Here is a 25,963-nt window from a genome sequence, read left to right as displayed (position 1 = left end):
GATCCATGCAGCTGGGACACCTTGACATGAAACCAACCAACTCAGTAAACCTCACCATCCCGTTAGTCACCTTTTATGGTTAGGATCAAATGTTGAAGACAAATTCTTGCCGAAACTTGTCACAAAGATTAAAGTGTGTTGTCAGTCGGAAACCAGAGAATACAATAAAGTTTTCAGTTTCTTTTTCAACCCACGTCAATGCAGCTTCAAAATGTCTGGATACATTCTAAAAAAATCCCAAACAAAATGTCACAGCTCGAGACAGACAGTGGGATGGCTGAACATGCCGAGCTACAGTCAGTTCCTGCAGCAGCCATTTGGACATCTTCAGACTCTGAGAGCCAGGCCATGCTGGTCAATCAAACCCTGAAGTATTGTTGTCAGCATTAACACAAAGTTTTTGCAAAGAAACAAATGGTTAGAGGGCCTCTTTATCAAGTCACTCACGGCCCACACTCATGTAGCAGTTCGTGTCCTAGTTAAGCTAATTACTGAAAAAAAGTTTCAACCAAAGTCTCTTGACTGAAACATAATCCACAAATAACATCTTTTTTTTCAGTGAAGTTTACTACGAAGCTAATCCACAAAACCATAGCAAAGGTCAGGCTCTAGAAGTATGACATCATTTTAGGGGCTTCTACCCCCTTAAGTGCCTCTAATTTAGACACATTACCCCAGTTCAATTCCTAAGATGCTCATAAAGGACTTTATTGCCAAATCACCATTGCACCAAAACTACAGATTCCCTTGGTGTAATGTTTCTAAGGGTTCATCCCTAGAGGCCTTGTTTATCAAACCTTTCAAAGCGGCCTTTTCCAAGAGTAATAAACATCATAAACAAACCCTTTCAACAAAAGAGTTGAATGAATGAGAAAACATGTCTGTATAAACTGCAAACAAACCACTATTCCGACCACAAAAGGAAGATTATTTTTGGTTGTGTGATTCAAATATAAATCCTTGCTAAAACATGCGAGTGTGTCAGTGAGTTGACTATATGCTGCCTTTAGCAATAAACCATTGTATTGTCAAGGGACTTCAGAAATGAGCATTACATGCTGGGAAGCAAACCAGGACTGTATGTGTGGTAGGCAAGTGCTCTCAACACTTGGCTATGTCACTGTCCCTTATGTACATCGGAACCTCCATTATTGTCATTTGATCCTTACAAGACGATCAGGACTATAGGTTCCAGGCAGGCGTTCTGCAGGCACTAAGCAGGTTAAATACCCTGACACAAAGGCCAGGTCTACTCTAATGCTTCAGTGTAGCACTGCACCTCCAGCCCAGGCCGTATTAACAAGAAACAGTCACGACACCCAGACATGATCGGCATGATGCGGTGCTGGACACAGCTTCATCAGCCAGATACACAACCAAGTTTCAATAGCTGGCTGTGCCTAAAGAGAAGTCCCTTACACATCTATTCCATGAGAATTGAGTGTATCAGCTCCTCATAAACATCCTAACCAGAAATAGCGATTCATGATCAAATTTGTTAGCACATACCGAGGAATACTGGCTGATATATGTCATTGGATGGATATAACAGATTGCCAATTTGCTTCAGACAATGGTCACTAGAGTTATATTGTAGAGGCAAATCCGCAACAAAATGCTTGACTGACAGTGGAGGGGATTTCAGTATTCGTAACATGGCTTCATAAAGCTTGGTCTCATCGTGGAACCCTACAGAACTCAAACAGTGTAGTTACTGTCTCGATTGTATTGATTCTCAGGCCACGGGGGACGTAGTTGTGAGGCCACCACCTTCTCTACAATAAGCTTTCCGCTTGTTTACAGTCATGGGATTTGAATTATACTCTTCAATAATATTTTGTGTACAAGGAAATGTTTGTCAAATAAACAACTATTTCACTGAACCAAGTATGGTGCCATTACTATTTTGTTTTGCAATTCAAACATAACGCCTGTCCTGTGAAATACATCCATTAAACTGCATTAAGAATAATTGTATCATCTGAAGATTCTGCCCCAAAGCAAATAATGGACACTGCTTTTGATCAGTGGTCTATAAGAGTGAAAATGAAAGTGTCTACAGCTTAAGTGCAAGTATTGTTTGATTTGGGTGATAAGAGTTTATGCAATAATATAGATGACAAAAGTGTGATTTGGTGGACACATAACTGATGGTGATGGTACATAGAAGACCTTAGTTATCAAGTAAAAATCAACACTTCTGAACAAGAGATGAAGTTACAGTCTTAGACCAAGTGGTGAAACTGCCTTCTGAGATCATGTGTTGAAGCTACACTTTCAGATCAGGTGGTGAATCTGTACTGGGAGATCAAGTGATGAAGCTACACTGTGAGAACAAGCCATGAAGCTACACTGTGAGATCATGTGTTGAAACTACATTGTCAGGTCAAGTGATGAAACTACATTGTGAGATCAAGCCATGAAGCTACACTGTGAGATCATGTGTTGAAGCTATACTGTGAGATCAAGTGATGTAACTACATTGTGAGATCAAGCCATGAAGCTACACTGTGAGATCATGTGTTGAAGCTATACTGTGAGATCATGTGTTGAAGCTACACTGTGATCAAGTGGTGAAGTCTCTGTGAAATCATGCATTGAAGCTACACTGTGAGATAAAGTGATGAAGCTACACTGTGATCAAGTGGTGAAGTCTCCGTGAGATCATGTGTTGAAGCTACACTGTGAGATCATGTGTTGAAGCTACACTGTGAGATCATGTGATGAAGCTACACTGTGAGATCATGTGTTGAAGCTACACTGTGAGATCATGTGTTGAAGCTACACTGTGAGATCATGTGTTGAAGCTACACTGTGAGATCAAGCCATGAAGCTACACTGTGAGATCAAGAGATGAAGCTACATTGTGAGATCAAGTGATGAAGCTACACTGTGAGATCAAGTGATGAAGCTACACTGCGAGATCAAGTGGTGAAGCTACACTGCGAGATCAAGTGGTGAAGCTACACTGCAAGAACAAGTGATTAAGCTACACTGCGAGATCAAGTGGTGAAGCTACACTGTGAGATCATGTGTTGAAGCTACACTGTGAGATCAAGCCATGAAGCTACACTGTGAGATCAAGTGATGAAGCTACATTGTGAGATCAAGTGATGAAGCTACACTGTGAGATCAAGTGATGAAGCTACACTGTGAGATCAAGTGATGAAGTTAGTGTGAACTCAAGTGATGAAGCTACAAGTTAAGATCATGAGATGAAGCTACGCTGAGATCAAGTAGTGAAGTCAGTGTGAGATCAAGTGATGAAGCTACAAGTTAAGATCATGAGATAAAGCTACGCTCAGATCAAGTAGTGAAGTCGTGTGAGATCAAGTGATGAAGCTACAAGTTAAGATCATGAGATAAAGCTACGCTCAGATCAAGTAGTGAAGTAGTGTGAGATCAAGTGATGAAGCTACAAGTTAAGATCATGAGATAAAGCTACGCTGAGATCAAGTAGTGAAGTCGTGTGAGATCAAGTGATATGAACCACTACAGACTTCAGCTTAAAACCTCATAGCTTGATGATTGTGTGTGATAAACCTGAAGTAATCAACTACCACAAGAATAACAGGTGTATTGGATATCAATAACAGAAAAGAAATTCATTGATTACTTTGAGAAGAAATTCTTTCTATTTAAAGTATATAAAAACAGCTATGAATCATGTTTACATTAAGACACCTTGATATCGATCACCTTAACTTGAATAAAATGAATTGCAAAGAAAATTAAAATCCGACTGCAATATTCATTATTTACTTCAAGTGATTACGAACTTTACACAAGGAGCAGCATGGACATTAAGATCAATAATTCATGTAAGGCTTTAGTCTGTTCATTATCCTTGTATGAAGTTTGTCATTGAATCGAGGTTAAAACACTTCACGTGATAATATCTTGAATACATTTCCATGAAATACGACCTCTGACAGCGAGAATATCTTCCAACTTGATGACTTAGAACCCTCGTCTCCAGCTGAACATCCAAGGCCCCTTTAAACTAAATAGCACATGATTTGTACCAGAACTCACCTTGAAAAAGTTAAACTCTTTTCACATCGACTGCTATCTTAGCACACAGAAAATGCATTAGAATATCCCAACTACCCAATCTTCTAATCAATCAAATGCCAAAACATTTCCTGTTGAACCTCTCATCATCTGATTGGGCTAATCTCTTGTATAATCATTTAAACTAGCCGAAAAGAAGCAGGAACTTAGTCCCTGTAGAATGTAAAATTCAAAGGAAACTATAAATATCCCACCAGTCATTTCTTCAACCTGCATGTGTTCTTTTTATGATTGAGATGATGATATTCTCTTTTTTATTTTCACTTCTGATAATTACGAGATGATCAAAGTCCTCAGACTAAGTTCATCACGCAAGCCCAGGAAGGCCGTCAAGGAGAGAAAACAGAGTCTTGCTTCATTTCTATAATTGGGTCCTCTTGGATGTCTTCATCTAGTGATGCAGCACCAAACATGTGTGCCTTAATATAAAACAACCTAAGTGGAATAAAAACTGGTCATTTTCAGATGATAACACACGCCTAATTATTATGACTTTATTAGAACACGGCAGTGTATTTCCCAGTGTGAAATGTAAGCTTACAGAACACATGAGAAGATCCAATTACTGACGGATGGGATTAAATAAAGGCTAGGCTGCTGCTATGGAATATAACATTTGTAGGGAAATATCTCAAGGCTAAATGTCATCATGTGGAATATTCAGTTGAAACCATTTGCTTTCAAGGATGGAATCAGATCATCATTCAAACCTTGTTGGATTGCTTAATATGGCGTGAATCTTGTTTTCAGAACCTTATCTTTCATCAAAGCAGGAGTTTGCATTATGAATAATTGAACACGTCACTGATGACATTACTATTTAATATGCCTTCCACACCTAACATTTTTTTATCATTGCATAAAAAGTATTTTATTTCAGGGCATCTTGAAAACTGAAAACCAAACATTGCTTGACGTGAAATAATTGCCAAAGAATAAAATGTTGGAAAACTTCTTTCTTCTCAGAAAATGCATTTCCGAAAACAAATTCTTTCCTGAATTAACATCCTGCAAACAAATCCCTCGAAATGGATTTTTTGAAAACTAGAGAGAAAGGCAAACTTTAATCTATTTCAAAGCTCCAAATAAAAAATTACATGACACAGACAAGATATTCATTTATTTTTGTTTGTACAAAATTCAGCAAAGTATGTTATGGTGGGTTGACCTGACATTTGAAATGACCCTATCTTCAGGGATGATTGTCTATCCTGGACAAGAGCTTGCTCCATGGAGAGATACACTAGTCTGGAGTTAGACGTACCATTCGTCATGGTGACAAAAACCTGTTTAACACAGGGCTGTTTGAGGATTACAAGTGTTTAAGGCTCTGCAGGGAGCCACCAGAGAGGTCTCGACAACTGAAGGGGAACAACACATCATCCACAAAAACAGAAATTCTGGGCAAAATATCTTTTTCACACCTGTATGGCAATTTAGAATCATAACAGGAAGAAAACATTTGCTTACTACTTTTCCATGAAAACAATCTCTGCTGAACAAAGAAAATAATCTGGCCTTATTTAGGAGATAAACCTAGTGTGTTTGAAAATCAGAGACATGCTTTACTGAATTGATGGCGACTAAATTTCAATTGGAACCGAACGCGTGGCGTGAGGTTTCAATTGAAATATTTTGTCGCCATCAATTCAATAAAGCATGTCTCTGATTTTCAAACACACTAGGGTTATCTCCATTCTACCATGACCCATTTAAAAGCGAACTTCCTCGGCTCTGCGGAAGACACGTCGTAATCCGGCATGGGACGAGAGGCGAATTGAACTTCGTCTGTGAAGGGGGCGGTAGGTGCCGTTCAGTATTTTTTAACATTACAACATAACAATATTCTGTCCAAAGAAATCAAACTACTGTTTATTCAATGCAATTATGTAATACCGAGATCTTGGTTTTTCCATCCCAACTCCACCGCGACCAAAACCAGCCTATTGTTTTGTGTGCCGTGAAACTGTACCCCCTGGCCACACTATAATGGAATCGTCTGACCTACTTATTTTCTTGAAGTAGACAGTTACGCTTAACAGTTTGAAATGGCGGACGAGCCAGTGTTTACATTTTGCGAAAGGTTGAAATTTGAAGTGACAATGGACAATACTTGACTGACTGTTGAATCTGAACCCTGCAGAATCGAAGAATAGATCCTTTCCTGATCAACCTACGACCTGTAACTCATCAAAGACTGTTGATTTTTATGACCCGGCCGATCATGATTTCGCGTACTGCCTCCACCCGGCATGCGACAAAGAGTCACAGTGCTGCTGCTTAGTGTACATCGCGACTTACTTGTGATTCCTTGGAACTTTGTTTTCATCGTTTGGGACTGGACTGTGTCCAAAGCGTTTTCAAAGTAGATGAACATAACAGTGACAACCAAGGAAGCTGGCAGAGAGCAGAATTGTTTTTGAGCGATGCAGCGGGATATGATGGAGTATGACTATGAGTGGCATAAATGGGGTGTTTAAGCCAGACCCTTAGATCTATCTTGCAAATTTCCCATTCTAAACGGAATTAAATATACCATTTACCAGGTAGGTAAATATTTACTAATGTTTTGCTGCATATTTTGTATAGATAGGGATTTATATTTACAAGGCTTTCTGATTTATATGTTAGATATTGTTTTGTTTATGCTTGGGGCTGTGTATTGTAATTGAGTTTGAATATTTTTTATAATAGAAGGTAATATGATAGTGAGGTTCCCTCATAATTGTAGGGAAAAATCATATAACTGTATTTTTCGAGTTTAATAAATGTTTCATCAGCATTTCCATCACGTCTGTTGTGTTGATATTAGTCATGTTGGTGGTCAAGCTGAAGTAGTGGGGCAGTGTTCTATCGCGCGCAGTGAAGCGTAATGAAATCAAATGCATTTTTAATCCAAAAATTTCCAATTGCCTATGTGTAAAATTCGAAAGTCAGCGTCAAAATGCATGGAGTTGTTGTTATGATCCGCCATCATTGTGGTCAAACGGAAGTAGTTCTCACAATAAGATTTGTTAATGCGCGGTGAAGCGGCCTTACAATCAGATGAGCGTCAATCCACAATTGATGCCGTCTGATTTTTCTGAACAACCAATCAGAATCTAGTATTTTCTTGATTCATGGTAGAATATCAAATAACTACTCTGCAAAAGATGTTCCCTGTACATACTAAATCAAGTTGGATCACGTAGTGTCACAGGATCACTTGGCTCCCATTGGTTCCTATTGTACCTCATGTGGACCTTGTTGCATATAATTTGAATCACCTGGACCCTGTTGTAAAATACCTGGACCCTGTTGCAAAATATTTGAACCCCATTGCAAAATACTTGGACCCCATTGCAAAATACTTGAACCCCATTGCAAAATACTTGAACCCTGTTGCGAACTGTTTGACCTGTGTTGCAAACCATTTAGATCAATTGGATCCTGTTCCAAACCACAAGGATCTCGCATGAAACCACTAGTTATAAAACCATGTGGATCCTGTAGCAAACCACTAAAACAGTCTGTTATCACTCAGAGTAATGCAGGTGCAAATAATCTATTATCATCATCTATTGTAAGTGTAAATAAACAAACATTGGGCACACTTTGCACTTGTTGAAGACATGACTTCAAGAAATCAGGACAACACACAGGCCCTCGTGTCTTTGCGAGGATTAAAGATGAAAAAATATTGTTTTTGAGATGACCCACTGACTCAAAAAGCTTACGTACAATACGCTATGACAAGGCCGGACACTTCGGTGCACCCCACCCGCCTGCTTAGCCAATCGCTACGCTACCATCACATGCAATCGTTTAAAACTTAACGTAAACATAATCATGGATGATTGGCCTATCGAGCACCATTCATGACACCTACCAATTCTTTATTGTTATCTCTGGAAATCAATAGAAACCCGATTTTGACTCTCAACTAAACGATCTTGACACAAATGGATGCTGATATATACGCACACAATGGGGGTGTGGTCGGGGGTCATCTCAAATTTTTATATATTTTTAAAAAATCCTTAATCCTCGCAAAGACACGAGGGCCTGTGGGACAACACTAAACCTGCACCATCCTGAGTTCCTTGTGATGACAAACCTGTTTACATCAGTGCCTGGAATCTGCCTCCCTGCTGAGCACATTACAAAATCTGGAGTCTAATCCTGCACTTTTATCAAGGAGACAAAATTCAACATTGTTCTCTAGATGACACAAACATGATCTACAGATGTTTCTACACTTTCAGACAACACAAACAATCTGAATCAACCTTGATGCTGAAATGAACTTTTTTTTGTGATAATAAGCAATTCATTATTTGATCATGTACAAGGAATATAAGCTTATATTTTTAGTGTACATTCTGAAGGAAATCGACAGAGTGACATCAATCAAAGAATGGATGTAGAATGTGCCTACCTTGAGATAGTAGACAAGCAGCTCATTGAGGGACGGGTCAGCATTAAGGTTGACAAGGAACGCCCCTTCATGTTCCACCTTGATGCCAGACGTCTCCACAGAGATGCCCATTTGTTCCAGAGCCTTGTGGCGTTCCTGAAGAGCAGAAATGGCCGTATTGTAATGCTTACCACCAATTTCTAGCAAACCAACCTCTGAACATTCTCTGTACTTACAACCCTGAAGTATATGATCTGTACCTGCCCAATGACTGTGTCCGAAGTGTATGTTCTGTATCCAAAGTGTATATTCTGTATCTCAACACCTGGTGTCTACATGACCTGTATCTGCTCAACTAGTGTGTATGTCCACCATGACTGTATCTACCCACCTGGTGTATACATATACCCACCTGATCTACCCACCTGGTGCATAACACGCTATCAACTACATAACCTGTATCTACCCACCTGGTGTATGTTAACCTGTATATACCCACCAGGTGTATGGTATCTACCCACCAGGTGTATACATAACCTGTATCTACCCACCTGGTGTATACATAACCTGTATCTACCCACCTGGTGTATACATAACCCGTATCTACCCACCTGGTGTATACATAACCCGTATCTACCCACCTGGTGTATACATAACCGTATCTACCCACCTGGTGTATACATAACCTGTATCTACCCACCTGGTGTATACATAACCTGTATATACCCACCAGGTGTATACATAACCTGTATCTACCCACCAGGTGTATACATAACCTTTATCTACCCACCTGGTGTCTACATAACCTTTATCTACCCACCTGGTGTCTACATAACCTTTATCTACCACCCTGGTGTCTACATAACCTGTATCTACCCACCTGGTGTCTACATAACCTGTATCTACCAACCTGGTGTATACATAACCTGTATCTACCCACCTGGTGTATACATAACCTTTATCTACCCACTTGGTGTAGACTTAACCCGTATCTACCAACCTGGTGTATGCATAAGCTGTATCTACCCACCTGGTGTATACATAACCTTTATCTACCCACTTGGTGTATACATAACCTGTATCTACCCACCTGGTGTATACATAACCCGTATCTACCCACTTGGTGTATACATAACCTTTATCTACCCACTTGGTGTATACATAACCTGTATCTACCCACTTGGTGTATACATAACCCGTATCTACCCACCTGGTGTATACATAACCTGTATCTACCAACTTGGTGTATACATAACCTTTATCTACCCACTTGGTGTATACATAACCTGTATCTACCCACCTGGTGTATACATAACCCGTATCTACCCACCTGGTGTATACATAACCATTATCTACCCACTTGATGTATACATAACCCGTATCTACCCACCTGGTGTATACATAACCTGTATCTACCCATTTGGTGCATACATAACCTGAATCTACCCACCTGGGTGTATACATAACCCGAATCTACCCACCTGGTGTATACATAACCCGTATCTACCCACCTGGTGTATACATAACCTGTATCTACCCACCTGGTGTATACATAACCTGAATCTACCAACCTGATGTATACATAACCTTTATCTACCCACCTGGTGTATACATAACCCGTATCTACCAACCTGGTGTATACATAACCTGAATCTACCCACCTGGTGTATACATAACCTGAATCTACCCACCTGGTGTATACATAACCTGTATCTACCCACCTGGTGTATACATAACCTGTATCTACCCACCTGGTGTATACATGAATCTACCAACCTGGTGTATACATAACCTTTATCTACCCACCTGGTGTATACATAACCTTTATCTACCCACCTGGTGTATACATAACCTTTATCTACCCACCTGGTGTATACATAACCCGTATCTACCAACCTGGTGTATACATAACCTGAATCTACCCACCTGGTGTATACGTTCCGTTTCAGCCAGCTTCTCCTCCCATGTTTTGCTCATCTCCTTCATCAACTTCTCTGATTCCTCCAGACGATCCTTCAGGTCCGGAGCTCGCATGTTCTACAAATATCAATAGAATATAGTTGTAACATATAAACAGCCTGTTTTGACTGTGAGAGTGACATATAGTCTACATATATTGATCTACCTTCATTTACCCACACAAGTTCCCAGGAGGACTCAGGTAAGCCTTTCCTGTCTTTAATATGCTGAAATAACATAAATCAGCCTCAATGTTTCACTATGTTAACCCAGCTCCTGTGTCAGTATAGCTTGGTAAAGTGAAGAATGAGTGAGTGAGTGAGGAATATCTTAGCACCAAGTGGTTGCCAGAGTGACATTCCACATTTCATGGAGGTGTTGACATAACCTGAGTCTCAATTCACAATAAAGTTTTCAATGCATCTTTAATCATACCATCCATCAAACAGCAGGTGAATCTTCTTCGTTACACATCAACACACCTGTGCATGAATTCTTAATTGTGCTTTAATTGTCTCACCTGTGATTCCATGTGCATCCAGTATTCCAGGAACCTCATTCTGCATGTGCCTTGACTTGTATTAATTATGCATCATGGATTATTTCACAAGTTCTTCATTGAACAATATTTCATCCATGCCTATCTCACTCCATTGCATGACTTAAGCATTTCCTCATCCAAGCCATATTTTACTTTTGTGTGCATCTTCTGCATACACATGTTCCTCAACAAGCATAAATCTACACGTCCACGCTTCATTGCAGATTATCACTGAAGATCATCTGCTCTACAAACAAGGAACTCAACCAAGCACCTTTCTGGATTATCTATCTACCCGACACACTTAGCATACCCATGACTCATTGTGGATTATCTCCCCTTTACAAAAATTCGTCTGTGACTCTACAATATAAACATGTAATTTTTAGATTCAAATTGATATTTTATACTTATCCTGACTCATACCTAATTGCTATAGAAGCCAATGTTAAAATATTTGGTTTTGTGTAACCTTAATGTTTCATCTCAACTGTGCCTGATGGTGCATTATCTTCCCAAATACATAAACTCATCCATGAATTGTGAATTGTACCCCCTATGTATCAACTCACCTGTTCCTTGTCATAGGTGCATCACATTTATGTATCAACTCATCCATGCCTCATAGTGGATTATCTCTCCTAATAAATAACTCACCTGTGCCTCTAGGTGGATTGCCTCCTATACACATGGACTCACCTGTGCTTCATTGAGCTGCTTCACTAAGGTCTCAACCTCCTCACGAAGTTCTCGGATTATTCGTGCATTTGGATCCTCATTAATGACAGCATGGTTGACAATCCTCTTGGCTCGGTCTGCATAGCGCAGCGTGGACAATGTTTCTTCGTAGTTGTCGCCAGCTGGACTGATGGTTGCCACCATTACAGTCTTGGAGTTGCCGCCCAGGTTGTCCTGAAAATACAAAATAAAACTCATTCGTAGCCTTATTACAATAATTGACCATTAGACTGACAGTGTATTGCTACCAACTGGTTTAGACTGACAGTGTATTGCTACCAACTGGTTTAGACTGACAGTGTATTGCCACCAACTGGTTTAGACTGACAGTGTATTGCTACCAACTGGTTTAGACTGACAGTGTATTGCCACCAACTGGTTTGCCACCAACTGGTTTTAGACTGACAGTGGTTTAGACTGACAGTGTATGCTACCAACTGGTTTACCACTGACAGTGTATTGCCACCAACTGGTTTAGACTGACAGTGTATGGCTACCAACTGGTTTAGACTGACAGTGTATTGCTACCAACTGGTTTAGACTGACAGTGTATGGCTACCAACTGGTTTAGACTGACAGTGTATTGCTACCAACTGGTTTAGACTGACAGTGTATTGCCACCAACTGGTTTAGACTGACAGTGTATTGCCACCAACTGGTTTAGACTGACAGTGTATTGCAACCAACTGGTTTAGACTGACAGTGTATTGCTACCAACTGGTTTAGACTGACAGTGTATTGCCACCAACTGGTTTAGACTGACAGTGTATGGCTACCAACTGGTTTAGACTGACAGTGTATTGCTACCAACTGGTTTAGGCTGACAGTGTTTTGCTACTAAGCTGTTGTAAAGAACTGTGCACTCCTGCAAACTGATTAACGTATAAAACACTTAAATCTTTTAAGAAACACATTGACTACCTTTGCCAAGAGCAGATAATTACATACAGTCCCGTGCTGAAATTGATGAGATCACAGTTTGTAAGTGTCACAATTCTCTTTTATTTTCGATTTAAAAAAGGTTCATAAAAAGGAATATATCATCAGTTATTTAATATACATCAGTTCTATAAAAATGAGAATGTGAGCTTGACTTCACAGATCATATATCCAGAAGCACATTTTAGAATTTGTTTTTGCCTTTCCTGTCTGCAATGCAATGACAACAAGCATTGTCACTAAGGTGACATAATCCCCCGCCGCAAATTATCAAATCAAACTTATAAAGTAATGAAAGTTTAAGAAGAAGTTAAATGTCAACAAAAACATTATCTTGCTCTTTAGCTGTTCAAACACACACATATTTTCAAGACTGACTTTGACCTTGACATGAATGTCATAGTGTATGAAATATGCAAAACTAGTACTAAAGAAATTGCTTATTGAAAAACATTCAAGGGAGGTCTTGAAAGTCTATGAAGAAAATCTGGTGAACCGTTCTTAAAATATCTTGCTGACAATTCAGGTTAACATTTCTGGATGAAGCTTGGTGTCAAATATGAAGAAATTCCAGTGAATGGTCCTTGAGGTATCTCGGTGACAAGCATAACATGTAGGTTGATATGCTGAAATCTTCAAAGTGTCGCTGTGACCTTGAAAATTAAGTGAAGGTCACCAAAATTGAATGGGCCCTGCGCCTTCCCTGGATAAAGCTTGGGGTTGAATATGAAGAAAATCCAGTGAACAGTTCTTGTGAGAGCTTAACATGCAGGTAAAACGTGAAAGTCCCCTTGTGACCTTGAAATGAAGGTCAAGGTCACCAAACCTGACTTGGACCTTTCTTATAGTGTGAAGAACCTAGGTACCAAATATGAAAAGAATCTAGTGAATGGTTCTTAAGATATTCGAATTTGTACATAAGGACGGAGCCTAATACTATATCCCCCGATTCGCTCTAAATTAGAAACTCTTGGTGTTAATTGAAACGGTTGTCTGTGATTCTTATGCTCACTTTTGTGATGGCATTTTGCATCTGCCAGAAACGTATTCTTCGAATTCAACACCTATACCCGAGGAAACACTCAGTGTTTACTGACATGTCTAAGATGTTGAAAATTAAACTCATTCTCTAAAGTCCCAAATCTCCTCTCTCTGTCGGACAAGATGGTGTATATATAAAGAGATCTGCAGGAGTTTCTCTCAACATAATACCTCCTCCATGGACAGTATCGACTCAGTGTATCTACCTTCCACCATTTGTGGGAGAAACACAGAATCTGATTGTCACTCATCTTGATAGAGTCTAGACAGCCTTGGAATCAAATCAACAACGTCTCAATGGACACTCTTTTATAGGCCTATCATTATTTAGATTAACGTTCTCATCTTTAACAAAATTTGTCTGAATCCCTGCACAGAATCCTCAAACAGATGCCTGCTGCCTAATAAATTGCCTATGGGGGAAAGAGGTGACTCTTAAAAAGGATTTTAATCAACAATAATGGTAGGGTAAACAGAGTTGTCTCCCTTACACTTGGAGCCTTGTCATTTTATTGTCTGGATGTCAGATTGAGTGCTTTAACTGAAGTACACACTGACAATCTGCATTGATTGATCATGAGCCTCGTATTCATAAGGAAACTGAATAATGTTACTTATGCAGTGTAATGAGAGAGAGAGAGAGAGAGAGAGAGAGAGAGAGAGAGAGAGAGAGAGAGAGAGAGAGAGAGAGAGAGAGAGAGAGAGAGAGAGAGAGAGAGAGAGAGAGAGAGAGAGAGAGAGAGAGAGAGAGAATGGTTCATCTTAGTATAATAATTGACGTTTAATGTAAGTTCTGGCCATAACAACTATCATACAGCTGAAATATTGCTGAGTGCGGCGTTAAACAACCAACCAACCAACCAATGGACATAACAACCCTAATGAAGTCATTCTTTGAATTTCCAGTCTTAAGTTAGCGAAATAACGTTCATTGCTGTCATCATAGCAGTGTTTATAATAGAGAAAATAAAACTAATCTGTCAGGGCTGTTTTTCTGCATCCTGATGTTCGCAGTGTGAGCAATGGACCATTCGCTGCCTTTACAGCCAGGTGTGCCATGTGACCTCGCGTTAAGACCCTGTATCTAGGCCACTAATTCTGTCATGTCACTCTTTTAAGAATATTTTTGACAAACTGTTTCCTGTTGTCATTGTTCAGTGTAATCATGATACAGGAGATCTTAAAGCACCTGTCAAAACATTGCAAACATGCACTTTAAGCTGAACTGATGCAGCTGTAGGTCATCATGAAAAATGTTAGAAAAATCATACATAGTTATAACTGGGTCAGAGAAATTACGTAAATCTGTTGACTCCAGAAGCAGAAGCAACTTGACCCTTCATTATAAAAAGTACTGGCTCATATTAATTTCAAAAATATTTGGTCACGTCAGTCATGGAAGAACTTGTTCAGATTAATGTGATATTAAGTTGATACTAACTGGTCAAGTGGACCACTGAAAAATACTGTAAAATATGTCCTCTTGTTCTGTAACGACTATGTCAGGGCTCCAGATAACTTTTGGGGGTGTGAGTGTACTTACACATCATATTGCAAGTGGAGGTGTACTGAGAATTTTGAAGGAGTACCGACATGTTTTTGTGTGAGCGAATTGGTGATGTGGTTTGTCTGGACGATTCATCGATCACTATTTCCAACCATGTATTTGTATTTGAAGACGCATGAGAAATAACTGAGCGACCGTGTGATGCGCGAAATGTCAGGTCCGACTGGATATAAATAGGAACAGTGTAGTTTTTAGCCAATCGAAAAATAGTGACGCATATCGTTGCATGGCAACGCAAGGGATTCCTACTGTCGGGGTTTCCTCATGTGTCAAATCGTGTTTCGCAAAAGAAACTTGACAAGTATTTATCCGAAATAGATTTCCATTTGCACGATACGCATGGAAATTAAATGTTAGACATACAAAGGTATTTATGTGCGTATACGATACGCTTGAAATCTTATATTATGTCGTACTTAATTGATTTTGAGGCGTACATTATGCCTGTACACCCCTTATCTGTAGCCCTGTATGTTTAGCATCACATTATCATCTCTTGGCTATCCTTACCTTGAGAAGCCATGTTAGGACAGAGTCCCGGTATGGGACGAACTTGTTCTTGTTTTTCCCAGCTGCAGAGTCTGCTAGCGCGGAGATGACGAGGCCGAGAGTGGTCAGTGACCTGGAAGGAACATCAATACAGCCTTAGACAACAGTGCCACCAGCCACATCAGGGCAAACCTCCGCAGGCAAGAGTCATGTACAAGGACTGACGTGGACATTAGTTTGTGGTTGGTCTTATTTCTTTAAAGATAATTTTTTTTCAAGCTTTTATTTTTGTGACTTCCCCAGGTTCTGAATTTCCCATTTCACTGGGTCTCTTTTTGATTTAAAAGGAACTATTTGTCTAACACAAGTATGCATATTCAGAGACTATGTGTTAGTCTAGATATTCCCCCTGTTCATCAGACTACTTAGGCTGTTTAAATTGGCAGATATGATTTTTATACAGAAATTGTTATCACAAATCTAAAACATTACTTTGTATTACATGATAGTTTTTAAAGAACAAGAGTGGCCATATGTCCTCCTCGTATGACACAGTTCTCTACTGCAAGGTGATATTGATCAACTGATAATGAAACTTGCCACAATGCCTGTAAGGACTACTGATACAGACAAGAACAGTATTATATGAGAGCTTCAAACAGTTCCTGTTACAAGAAACCACTACAGTGACATAATACCCATAAATGGTCTTTTAATTACAGTTACCGACATGTCAAGGTTTATAACACCTTCTACAGTCCATCAATAAGAAACAGTCCTTGTACAGACACCTAAGCTCATCACTGCAGACACTTACAGTCGGTTGACTAATGGTTGCATCCGGTCTTAACAGCAGTTTGGGCACAAGTCCTCAGCGGACACCTCCATCTGCCCTTGTCCAACATCCAGTCTCACACCTACATCAGTCCTTATCAACACCTGTGTCCAGTTGACACCTATATCAGTCTTTATCCCCACACTGACATCCAATCCGACACCTGTGTCCAGTTGACATCTATATCAATCCTTATTCCAACACCACATCCAATCTGACACTTGTGTCCAGTTGACACCTATATCAATCCTTATCCCAACACCCAATCTGACACATGTGTCCAGATGACACCTATATCAATCCTTATCCCAACACCAACATCCAATCTGACACCTGTGTCCAGATGACACCTATATAAATCCTTTTCCCAACACCAACATCCAGTCTGACACCTGTGTCCAGTTGATACCTATATCAATCCTTATCCCAACACCAACATCCAATCTGACACCTGTGTCCAGATGACACCTATATAAATCCTTTTTCCAACACCGACATCCAGTCTGACACCTGTGTTCAGTTGACACCTATACCAATCCTTATCCCAACACCGACATCCAATCTGACACCTGTGTCCAGTCCAACCCTGTATCCCCAGTGGACTTACTTGTTGATGTTGCTGCCCTCCTTGAGCCGCTCCCCAACTGCCCCGGTCTTCTGGGCTCGCTCGCTCCCTGCCAGATCCACCAGGGATAACTTGCTGACTTTCTCCCCCGACACCTGGAAACACAAGTGTTATTGTCAGACAGGCCAAACAGTTCAAACTCACTGAATCTTGATTCCAAGTGAAGCAGTATTTGTTTGTTTGACTATTTATTGTTAGATGCCACACTTAGCAATGTTCAAACTACATGATGGTAGTCTGTAAATGACCGAGTTTGGACCAGACAATCCAGTGACCAACACAAGCACTCATGTAAGGAACTGAGATGACATGACATGGAATCAACCAAGTCAGCAAACACCAGGAAGCAGCAAGATAATTCTGCCTGGACACAACTGATAAGTCACTTTGAGATATAAAAGAGTGTTTACGAACAAATGAGTGAAATTTAAACCTATGTAAGTGGCTGGAAAGCAATATTTCCAAAAGGTGTAGCTTTAACAGGTAGAATGTGTGAACCTGTCTACATGTTCCAACACTTACACATTTTAAAATATCGTTGTCATGATTCCTTTGTACTGAATTAAAAAGATGTCGCCATTTATTCCACTGATGAATGATCCCCAAAGTAATCCTTTTCAATTAAAACCTTTATCAAATCTAACCCCATAGCAGTGCTACATCCATGTCTACAGTTTCATTCATGTTCAATTTGATCACTCTCCTCACTCAACATTTAGCATTCAACACTGAACTTTTCAGGGCTATTTGCTCACCTTTTGTAAAGAAATGTCACAAACTACTTTGTCCACACAGGTGAAAGACAACAGCTAATTGTCGAAACAAATATGTCTGAAACATCACCCTCCCATTACTAGCCCCTTCCTGGAGGTAACCCCCTTTACTCAGCATACTCCCACATGTAGCCCCCTCCCCCTGGGAAGACTGGCATGTACTGGTGAGACTCCTCAGACCGAGGGTCTATGGGTGGGGTATAACAGGCTAACGGTGCATACAGTCTCACTTCCAACATCAACCACTTGTCAGTGTAGCCTTCAGTTTCAATCTTCAATTCTACTTCACTTGTATATGGAAGAAACATGCCATGGAAAAGTAATATGAAGCTTGTCATGTTGTAATAATCAAGCAATAATCAAAATAAATTACATCACGCAAAATGGTAAGTTCTTATGTTTCTGTCACTTAGGACAATGCCTCAGTTAGAAGAAACTATAAACTTCATAGCTCTGTTTTGACGACTGAACTGTTTTTGCTTCCTAAGCAAATGACACATTTTTCACACATCTTACTTTATAACAATATATGTAAACCTTGTCAACAAAATGTGCTAAGCATCAGTGGCAATGTCACCTGATACAGAAAGTATTTAGATCGCTCTATCTGCTTGGTAATATCGTGTGACTTCAGGGGCTCTGGGAGTGCTGCTCCAGTGGGGATTCCCCCGCCATCATGGCTGCTGATTCCACACAGAAGCCAATGTCTGGGAGAATGACTCACAGAAGTCTGGCACCGGCAAGATAAGGAAGCTTCCACCAAATAGCCAAGTCGGACTCAATACTCAGCGAGGCCTTCCAAGATATCAGGCAATATTGCCTACCCTCAAGTAAGTTGCAACATTGTTTATGATTCATTATTGAATAACTGTGGTTTGATTAAACAGATTTATATCCATATATCATGCATTAAGTGCATGTTCAAGTTCTTCAGAGACTGTATGAATTGTAAGCTGTAACATTGTTTCTCATTCATTATGAAATACCTGTGGTTTGATAAAACAGATTTATATCCATGCATTATGCATTAAGTGCATGTTCTTCAGAGACTGTATGAACTGTAAGTTGTAACATTGTTTCTCATTCATTATGAAATACCTGTGGTTTGATAAAACAGATTTATATCCATGCATTATGCATTAAGTGCATGTTCAAGTTCTTCAGAGACTGTATGAACTGTAAGTTGTAACATTGTTTCTCATTCATTACTGGAACACTGCTATATCGGTTGGATAACAGATTAACACTAGTATATTCATGTATACAGCTGTATCTCTAAAGGAGTCTTTCTCCTATATAACTGGATGTAAGAATATACTGTGATTGTAGTTGGCCAAATATGCTGAAGATTGTTTAGTGCCCAAGAAGTATTCAACTGACCTAAAACTGATGCATGCTGAGCATTCACTATAGTCTGTGATGCAGACCCTGAAACAAATATAACCAAGAAATCCCATGCAAGTCTAGAATATTTCTAGAATCTAAGCCTAGATTTCCAGATGTAAAATATGTTCATAATAGAGACTGGTTGTTAGTCTACATTGCCCACAGAGCAACCTCACATTGGGTTTCAGATGGGTTCCTTTACTACCACATCAATTGTCTGTCATTCCAGATGTCTCAAGTGTTATAGTTTTGTATTGACGTACATAAGTGATGAAAAAAATCACAAAAATGTCCTAATGTCATTTGTCTGTAGCCTCACATTAAATGTGTGGATAGCCATTGTAAGTGCTGCAACAACTTCACAGGATATTACAATGCAACATTGTCTACCTCTGGGTATGGGTTCCAACAGGGATATTTATTATTGTGCAGGTATATACATATATACTGTGCCAAATCCACACTCAAAGGTGTTTATCAATGGATCATTCTCAGCTTCTTGGGAAGTATACAACCCAAGTTGATTCTGTGGTGCTAGGAGATTAACAGTCATTCCACCTCATCCTACAAGGTTTCCACTCATTGCTGGGTACCTGTGAAGATCCGGGATAGAATTGGTCTTCAGTAACCCATGCTTGTTGTAAGAGGCGACTAATGGGATCGGGTGGTCAGGCTAACTGATTTGGTTGACACATTTCATCGGTCTCAATTGCGTAGGTTGATGCTTATGATGTTGATCACTGGATTGTCTGGTTCAGACTTGATTATTTACAGACCGCCACCATATAGCTGGAATATTGCTAAGTGTGGCGTAAAACAAAACTCACTCACTCATTGCTGGGTGAACAGAGACATATGTCAAACGAAGTCACGTGCTAAGTGCGACATGACATGCGCTACAGGTAGGAGCCCCAGAAACCAAGGATGAGTGAGTGAGTGTGTGTGTGAAAACACTTTTAGCAATATCCCATCAATACCATGGTGGGTACAGAAAAGTGCTTCACAGATTGTACACATGAGGAAATGAATCCTCACAGGCCTTAAGGGGAGATGGGTAAGCCTAGTGGGTACAATGTGTAAAGCCTATTTCTGGTGTCCCCTGCTATGATATTGCTGGAATAATGCTACAAGCAGCATAAAACCCAAATCACTCACTCCCTCCCCACCACAGAAGCAAGTAAATGCCTCACCACTTGACTACCTCACTACTTCATGTGCTTCTTGTAAACATCACCAAACTATTAAAAAAATATCACCACATCCTTCTTTCATAAAACTAAATCAACACTGATTTTATTTTCCATTCTTTTGGTTGTTCTAATAGAGGTAACTGACTGGTGTTTAATCCACCATCCACTCCAGGAAATGATACCTATATTGCCAAGCCTATTTAAGACACTCCAGCATATAAAGCAGTCAATGAAGAACAAAAGAAATGTGTTGACCAGTCAGTTAGAACATCCTCATTAACACACATTTGTTGCCTTGTAAGGAGCCCCGGGGGTAGAGACTTTGGCAGAGCAGTCATATCTGTCAGTCACTCAATCACAATCGCCTGGTGCACCCCGAGGAGTCATGAGTATGGACACTGGGAGCCAGCATTGTCTCACCATCCCCATCTATCATCAGTTATGACACTTGTGTCATCTGTCTTCACAACCCTTTGCATGCTTTATTAATATTTTATTCATTCACATGACTTATTTTCATAGTACATACTCATAACTCATAGGAAAGTTAATAAATTGTCTTCTTTAGTTTAATAACTTTATTGACCTTTGGTATTCAAAAACAATGAGTAAAATATCCATTTCTGTTCAACTAAAATATATTACTAGGTTACTAGAGTACCAACAACACAATGTCTATTTGAAAGTAACAAAAGCAGAGAAAATATATCCAGAAATAGAAGTTCACTTCTCAATACATATACACACCTAAAATGAATTGACAGATATGACAAACTGTTGTTGGTTCTGTCCTTCCACTGTATATTTTGGTCAAAATTACTATCATGATTTGTTTATAATGTATTCTGTCGAATGCAAATTTCAATAGCGTTAATAAATATACACACTTTTAGCATTTGAAACTGTAAGATATATGAAATCAGAAAGACTATTTAATATAAATATCAATAGAAATGATTCTGATACATCTTTCTCCTCCAAACTAAGAAATATCAAATGTCTAGCATAAACTGCAACAATATACTGATATTATATCAGTACAAAGAGGGTTCGTTTCCCTCAGTGTCATGTCAGTACAAACGTATAATTGAATCTCTTTTCAGATCGATCAAACAATTTTTGTGTGAAACAACCATAACTGTCATCATTCAAAACACAGGCACACATTCTGAGTGTTAGGTGGGGCAAAAACATCCATTTGATCTTTTCAGTTAAAACTTAACTGGCAATGTTTCGGTTTCAGATGTGTGTTCTGTACATCCAGCTGACTGAGACAATTAAATACACATCATCCTACTGGCTGACCCATAATCATGATGAAGGTAATATGTTCTTACAAGACATTGACAGTTTAAGAAAGACTGATGCTTGTTCCAGTACCCTGAGGCACCTCCAAGATGAGATGACGTGTGCATGGGAGGTGCCAATCACAGGCTACTCATTACAGCATACATCACCGCCATGCGTGTCAGTGGCCAGAAACACCACACGATAAACTGCATTGTCACAGATGTCAATAAGCGTTTGACTCAGCAGGTGAGGACGATGGTGATTTCCACATTGTCTTGAAGTTGTATCGCTAATGATCTCGTTGGTGCACCGACAGTGACAGATTTATGCATCGAAGTGTACGAGCTGGCTTAACGACTTACAGTTCATAAAGGGTTGCTGTCTGGATCAACAACCATTGGTATCTTGTGCACTGGTGGAGAGACTACTGTTTTGTGTGGTTGGTTTGGACACTAGTCACAGAACATTCTCCTCATACATAACAAAGGTTATAGAAATAGAGGAACAGATTCTGTACGTTTATTCCAATAATAAGGACCAACCTGTTGGATGTACTAAAGCAGATTGTGAACCACTATGAATCGACACCTGGTGTTAAGCATGTTTCATGTGTGTGTGACAGTGTGCCTGGTATTCCTGGTTCCATGTCATTCAGCAGCTACAGGTGGTGTCAATATAGGAATGACTTCAAGGATGACCAAAGATTCAAAGGATAACCCTGAACAATTGGTCATTGTACCCAGCATGTCAGGTGTTCCAGCAACTTCTGCATCAGGAACAAGGAAAACATCACAAGGCGGAGATGTCCCATCCCACAATGCCCTTCTACAGGGAGGAGATGTTACAAGGAAACACAACCCCAGGATTATGTCCAACATGAGACGGGAGGAGCAGAAGAAGACAAATGGCCATCCACGTCCTGTCCGCTCACCTCAACAGGGAACAGACCCACTGCCCTTACTTCCTGGTAAATATAACCACCGTCATGTCCTCGTATCACAACCCAGAAGCTTAATTAGTTAAGGGTTACTTTGTCATATGAAAACTGTCAGCAAGATGTCTTATTCAGGAAAGTTATCCTTTCCATAATACTAGCAAAATATAGTAAATGAAAAGTTGACCTATTCAACAGATAATTAAGAGGGAAAAACTCATGAATGTACAGAAAGTGACCTCTTCCTTTGATATGTTATGATTATTGTTTAAAACACTCACTACTGTATTTTTGACAGCATTCACTGCTACTGAATCACAAATAACTGTCACTTGTAAAGCTGGCTCATGTTCACAGCAATACCCAGTCAGATTTGTTCTGCATAGGATACAATAGACCATCTACAATCTTCTCCTTTTACCAACACCGTTTCTGAGCTGAAGCATGAAACTCACGGCTCACATTGCCTTCATTCATTGAAGCCATGAAACTGTATATATTGCTTGCATTCACGGAAACCAAAACATGTAAATATTGCTTGCAATTCACTGAAGCCGTGAAACTGTAAATATTGCATGCATACACTAAAGCCATGAAACTGTTGACATTGAATATGTTCATCTACTTTGCTTTGTAATGAGTTATGAGTTAACTTTGGGTGTCCGAGTGTTGATGTGTGTGTCGTTCACACCATGCTGATCACACACAAGGGGCACCTGTCAGTGCTTCCTTCCCCTGCCTCCTTCATCCAACTGACTCTAACTGTATTGGGACAGGGATTACAGGCAGTTTACCAGGTGTCATCATCAAACAGGAACACTTGGCCACAAGTCTTCACACCTAGTCTCCAGGCAGGCAACTGTATGCTAGAATATTGAAGTCAAAACCACTTACATGTCAGGCCTACAGAGTAACACAGGCCATGATTGGAATTATTTTAATCTTGTGTTATCTTCCACAACAAATACTATGTTTCTTGGCCAAACTGTTCAACAGTGAGACTGAATACCTAATGACACATTCATATCCAACATTAGAGAAAGGCACTTGACCCATAGTTCAAACACACTTAAAAGAGTTAAGGTATTCTCAGGATTGGTTGACATTACTAAAACTTAGATTACATATAAGAATTATTGATTACATCATCCCTTGATTAGCTATTTCTCATAACATTAACTAAGGGCAGATTTCCTGCAGGGTTTACTATAAATAAAACATTCAGACAGTTTTTTATAATTGTTACGAATTCAACAAAATGACAACAAAGATTAATAGCTGCTGCATCACAACTTTAACCTTCCAATCTTATGTTCCAGAAGCAAAAATGCAGAACGGACCAGTGGACCAACAGTTGGGGTACTACGGTGAAATCATCCCATCACTGACAATAGACCAACGAGGCACTGAGTACGAAAGTCCAGCCGAACAGCGAGATGATGAGTTAGAGGAAAAACTAGATATGCTCCGTCTACGCTATGGTTACATGAACTCAGTGTTGCCTGAAAACATGTCCATGTACCCCGACATCATGAACTACACCGAGCCTGCCGAGGAGGCAGAGGAGGCTGAGGAGGCTGGAGAACAAGAGGAACAGGAAGAGTATGAAGCTGACGAACATCTGATGTCAGCATCGACCAACATCAGTATGTATGGTAGAGAAGGTGCCGAGTATGAGGCTGACGAGGGACTACAGCCAAGTGGATCAGAACTCCGCCCTTACAAAGTGCACAACATGTCCAGTATGGCCTCTGATGTGTATGACCCCTATTATAACTATGGCTATCAATACAGACCTAAGAAAGACAACCCAGCTCAGGAGATTGAGCCCACCCCTGCCATGAATGGTGCTAGCAAGTTCAAGGATGCTAAGATTACAGGATTAGCTTCAGCTGGTGCCAATGGGACAATGGGAACAAATGCTAAGATAACTGATGTCAAAACAATCACACAGAAAAAGAACTTAGCAGATTTTGGAGGAATGTCAGCTAGTGCCACATTTGGAATAGTGGTTGGAACAATGGTCGGGTTCTGGTTGGTCATGGGTCCTTTAATCTGTCTTCTGATGAAGGTGCGTGATCACCACAAGGAGAAGCAGAAGCGGTTCATGTTGGCACCCGACATGGCAAGGACAAGTCAGACAATGGCATCATGGAGGCGATGATCATGACTGAGTTGGGCAAGTTGTCTTTACAATCCAAGAAAAAGTACACCGCAGTGCGGAACCCAGCCAAAACATCAGACCGACAATCCCTCACCGATGACAAAGACCTTGACACATTTCATGATGCATTCGATACACCAACTTTGTTACCATAGACACTGCAAGAACAATGTTGTTACAGAAACATTCAAAGACTTCTGAAACTATCAGCTTTGTGGCAGCCATGAATAATCCCCAAGTTCAGAGGCCATTATGTTCATCTGGAGAATTGATGAAATTTTGCATAGTGCTTAAACCATGCTGTCACCTCTTCGTTATCATTGTCAAGTGAAACCGTCATAGATTCTTCGCCTATCATTCTGTATTCTAATACAAAGTCAAACTGTATTGATTCTTTCATAATATGAAATAAATTATTTAAAAGATCCAAAACATTTCAAAAATATTTTTTGCTTGACAAATCACTTTTTCTGGAAATGGGTAAGCTGGTCCAAGTGCATACCTCAGTGCAGCAAACTGAACATCAACAGGATGAGAGGGATGGAACTGTTTGTAAAACATCACTTTATCACACGAATTGGTCTTATAACTTGCTAATACAAATACTTGTAAATCTGAAGGTGTTCAAAGTACATACTGATCTATTTGACTATGAAAAAAGGACTCAAAATTGGCTTCGAGTCACACAGGCCTTATCAAGTCTCTCAACAAGTGGTAGTAAGATTGGTGTTAAACTTGAAAATCCCATTAAGCTAAATAAAGAAACAAATCCTATCTGTAACTTTTGAACACCAGAGTTGTTAGGCATGTGTTTGTTTTAGGGTCATTATTTAAGAAGAAAATGTTTCTCTGTCACCAAATTAATTCCTTTCAATCGACATATCCTGCTTGGCTGGCAGGATGCAGGACTTTCAAATGTGAATGTCGTTGTGACCCCAGCACAATTCTCAGGTGGAGTCAATACCTGTAGCCAACACACTTGTGTGCAAGCCAGGTAACGAGACAGGTAACTCGTTACAGGT

The 25,963-nt window shown here is 39.8% G+C and overlaps 2 protein-coding genes across 2 annotated transcripts in view; one reads left to right on the top strand and one right to left on the bottom strand.

The window, feature by feature from the left end:
- Positions 1-25,963, bottom strand: part of LOC124268083 (kinesin-like protein KIF13B) — a 256,588-nt gene that overhangs the window by 105,055 nt on the left and 125,570 nt on the right. Inside the window, 5 exon segments of the mRNA XM_046703101.1 lie at positions 8,492-8,626; positions 10,397-10,507; positions 11,670-11,882; positions 15,766-15,877; positions 17,187-17,299. Of these exon segments, the coding sequence (XP_046559057.1) occupies positions 8,492-8,626; positions 10,397-10,507; positions 11,670-11,882; positions 15,766-15,877; positions 17,187-17,299 (684 nt within the window).
- On the top strand, positions 18,706-25,361 carry LOC124268080. The gene is made up of 3 exons (XM_046703099.1): positions 18,706-18,807; positions 21,797-22,810; positions 24,097-25,361. The coding sequence occupies exons 2-3, from the start codon at positions 22,420-22,422 to the stop codon at positions 24,939-24,941; spliced, it is 1,236 nt and encodes a 411-aa protein (XP_046559055.1). The 5' UTR covers positions 18,706-18,807; positions 21,797-22,419; the 3' UTR covers positions 24,942-25,361.

Source organism: Haliotis rubra, unplaced genomic scaffold, assembly GCF_003918875.1.
Source record: "Haliotis rubra isolate DU_JTF1 unplaced genomic scaffold, ASM391887v1 Scf136, whole genome shotgun sequence".
NCBI lineage: Eukaryota > Metazoa > Mollusca > Gastropoda > Lepetellida > Haliotidae > Haliotis > Haliotis rubra.
This window is presented reverse-complemented; position numbering and strand designations above follow the sequence as displayed.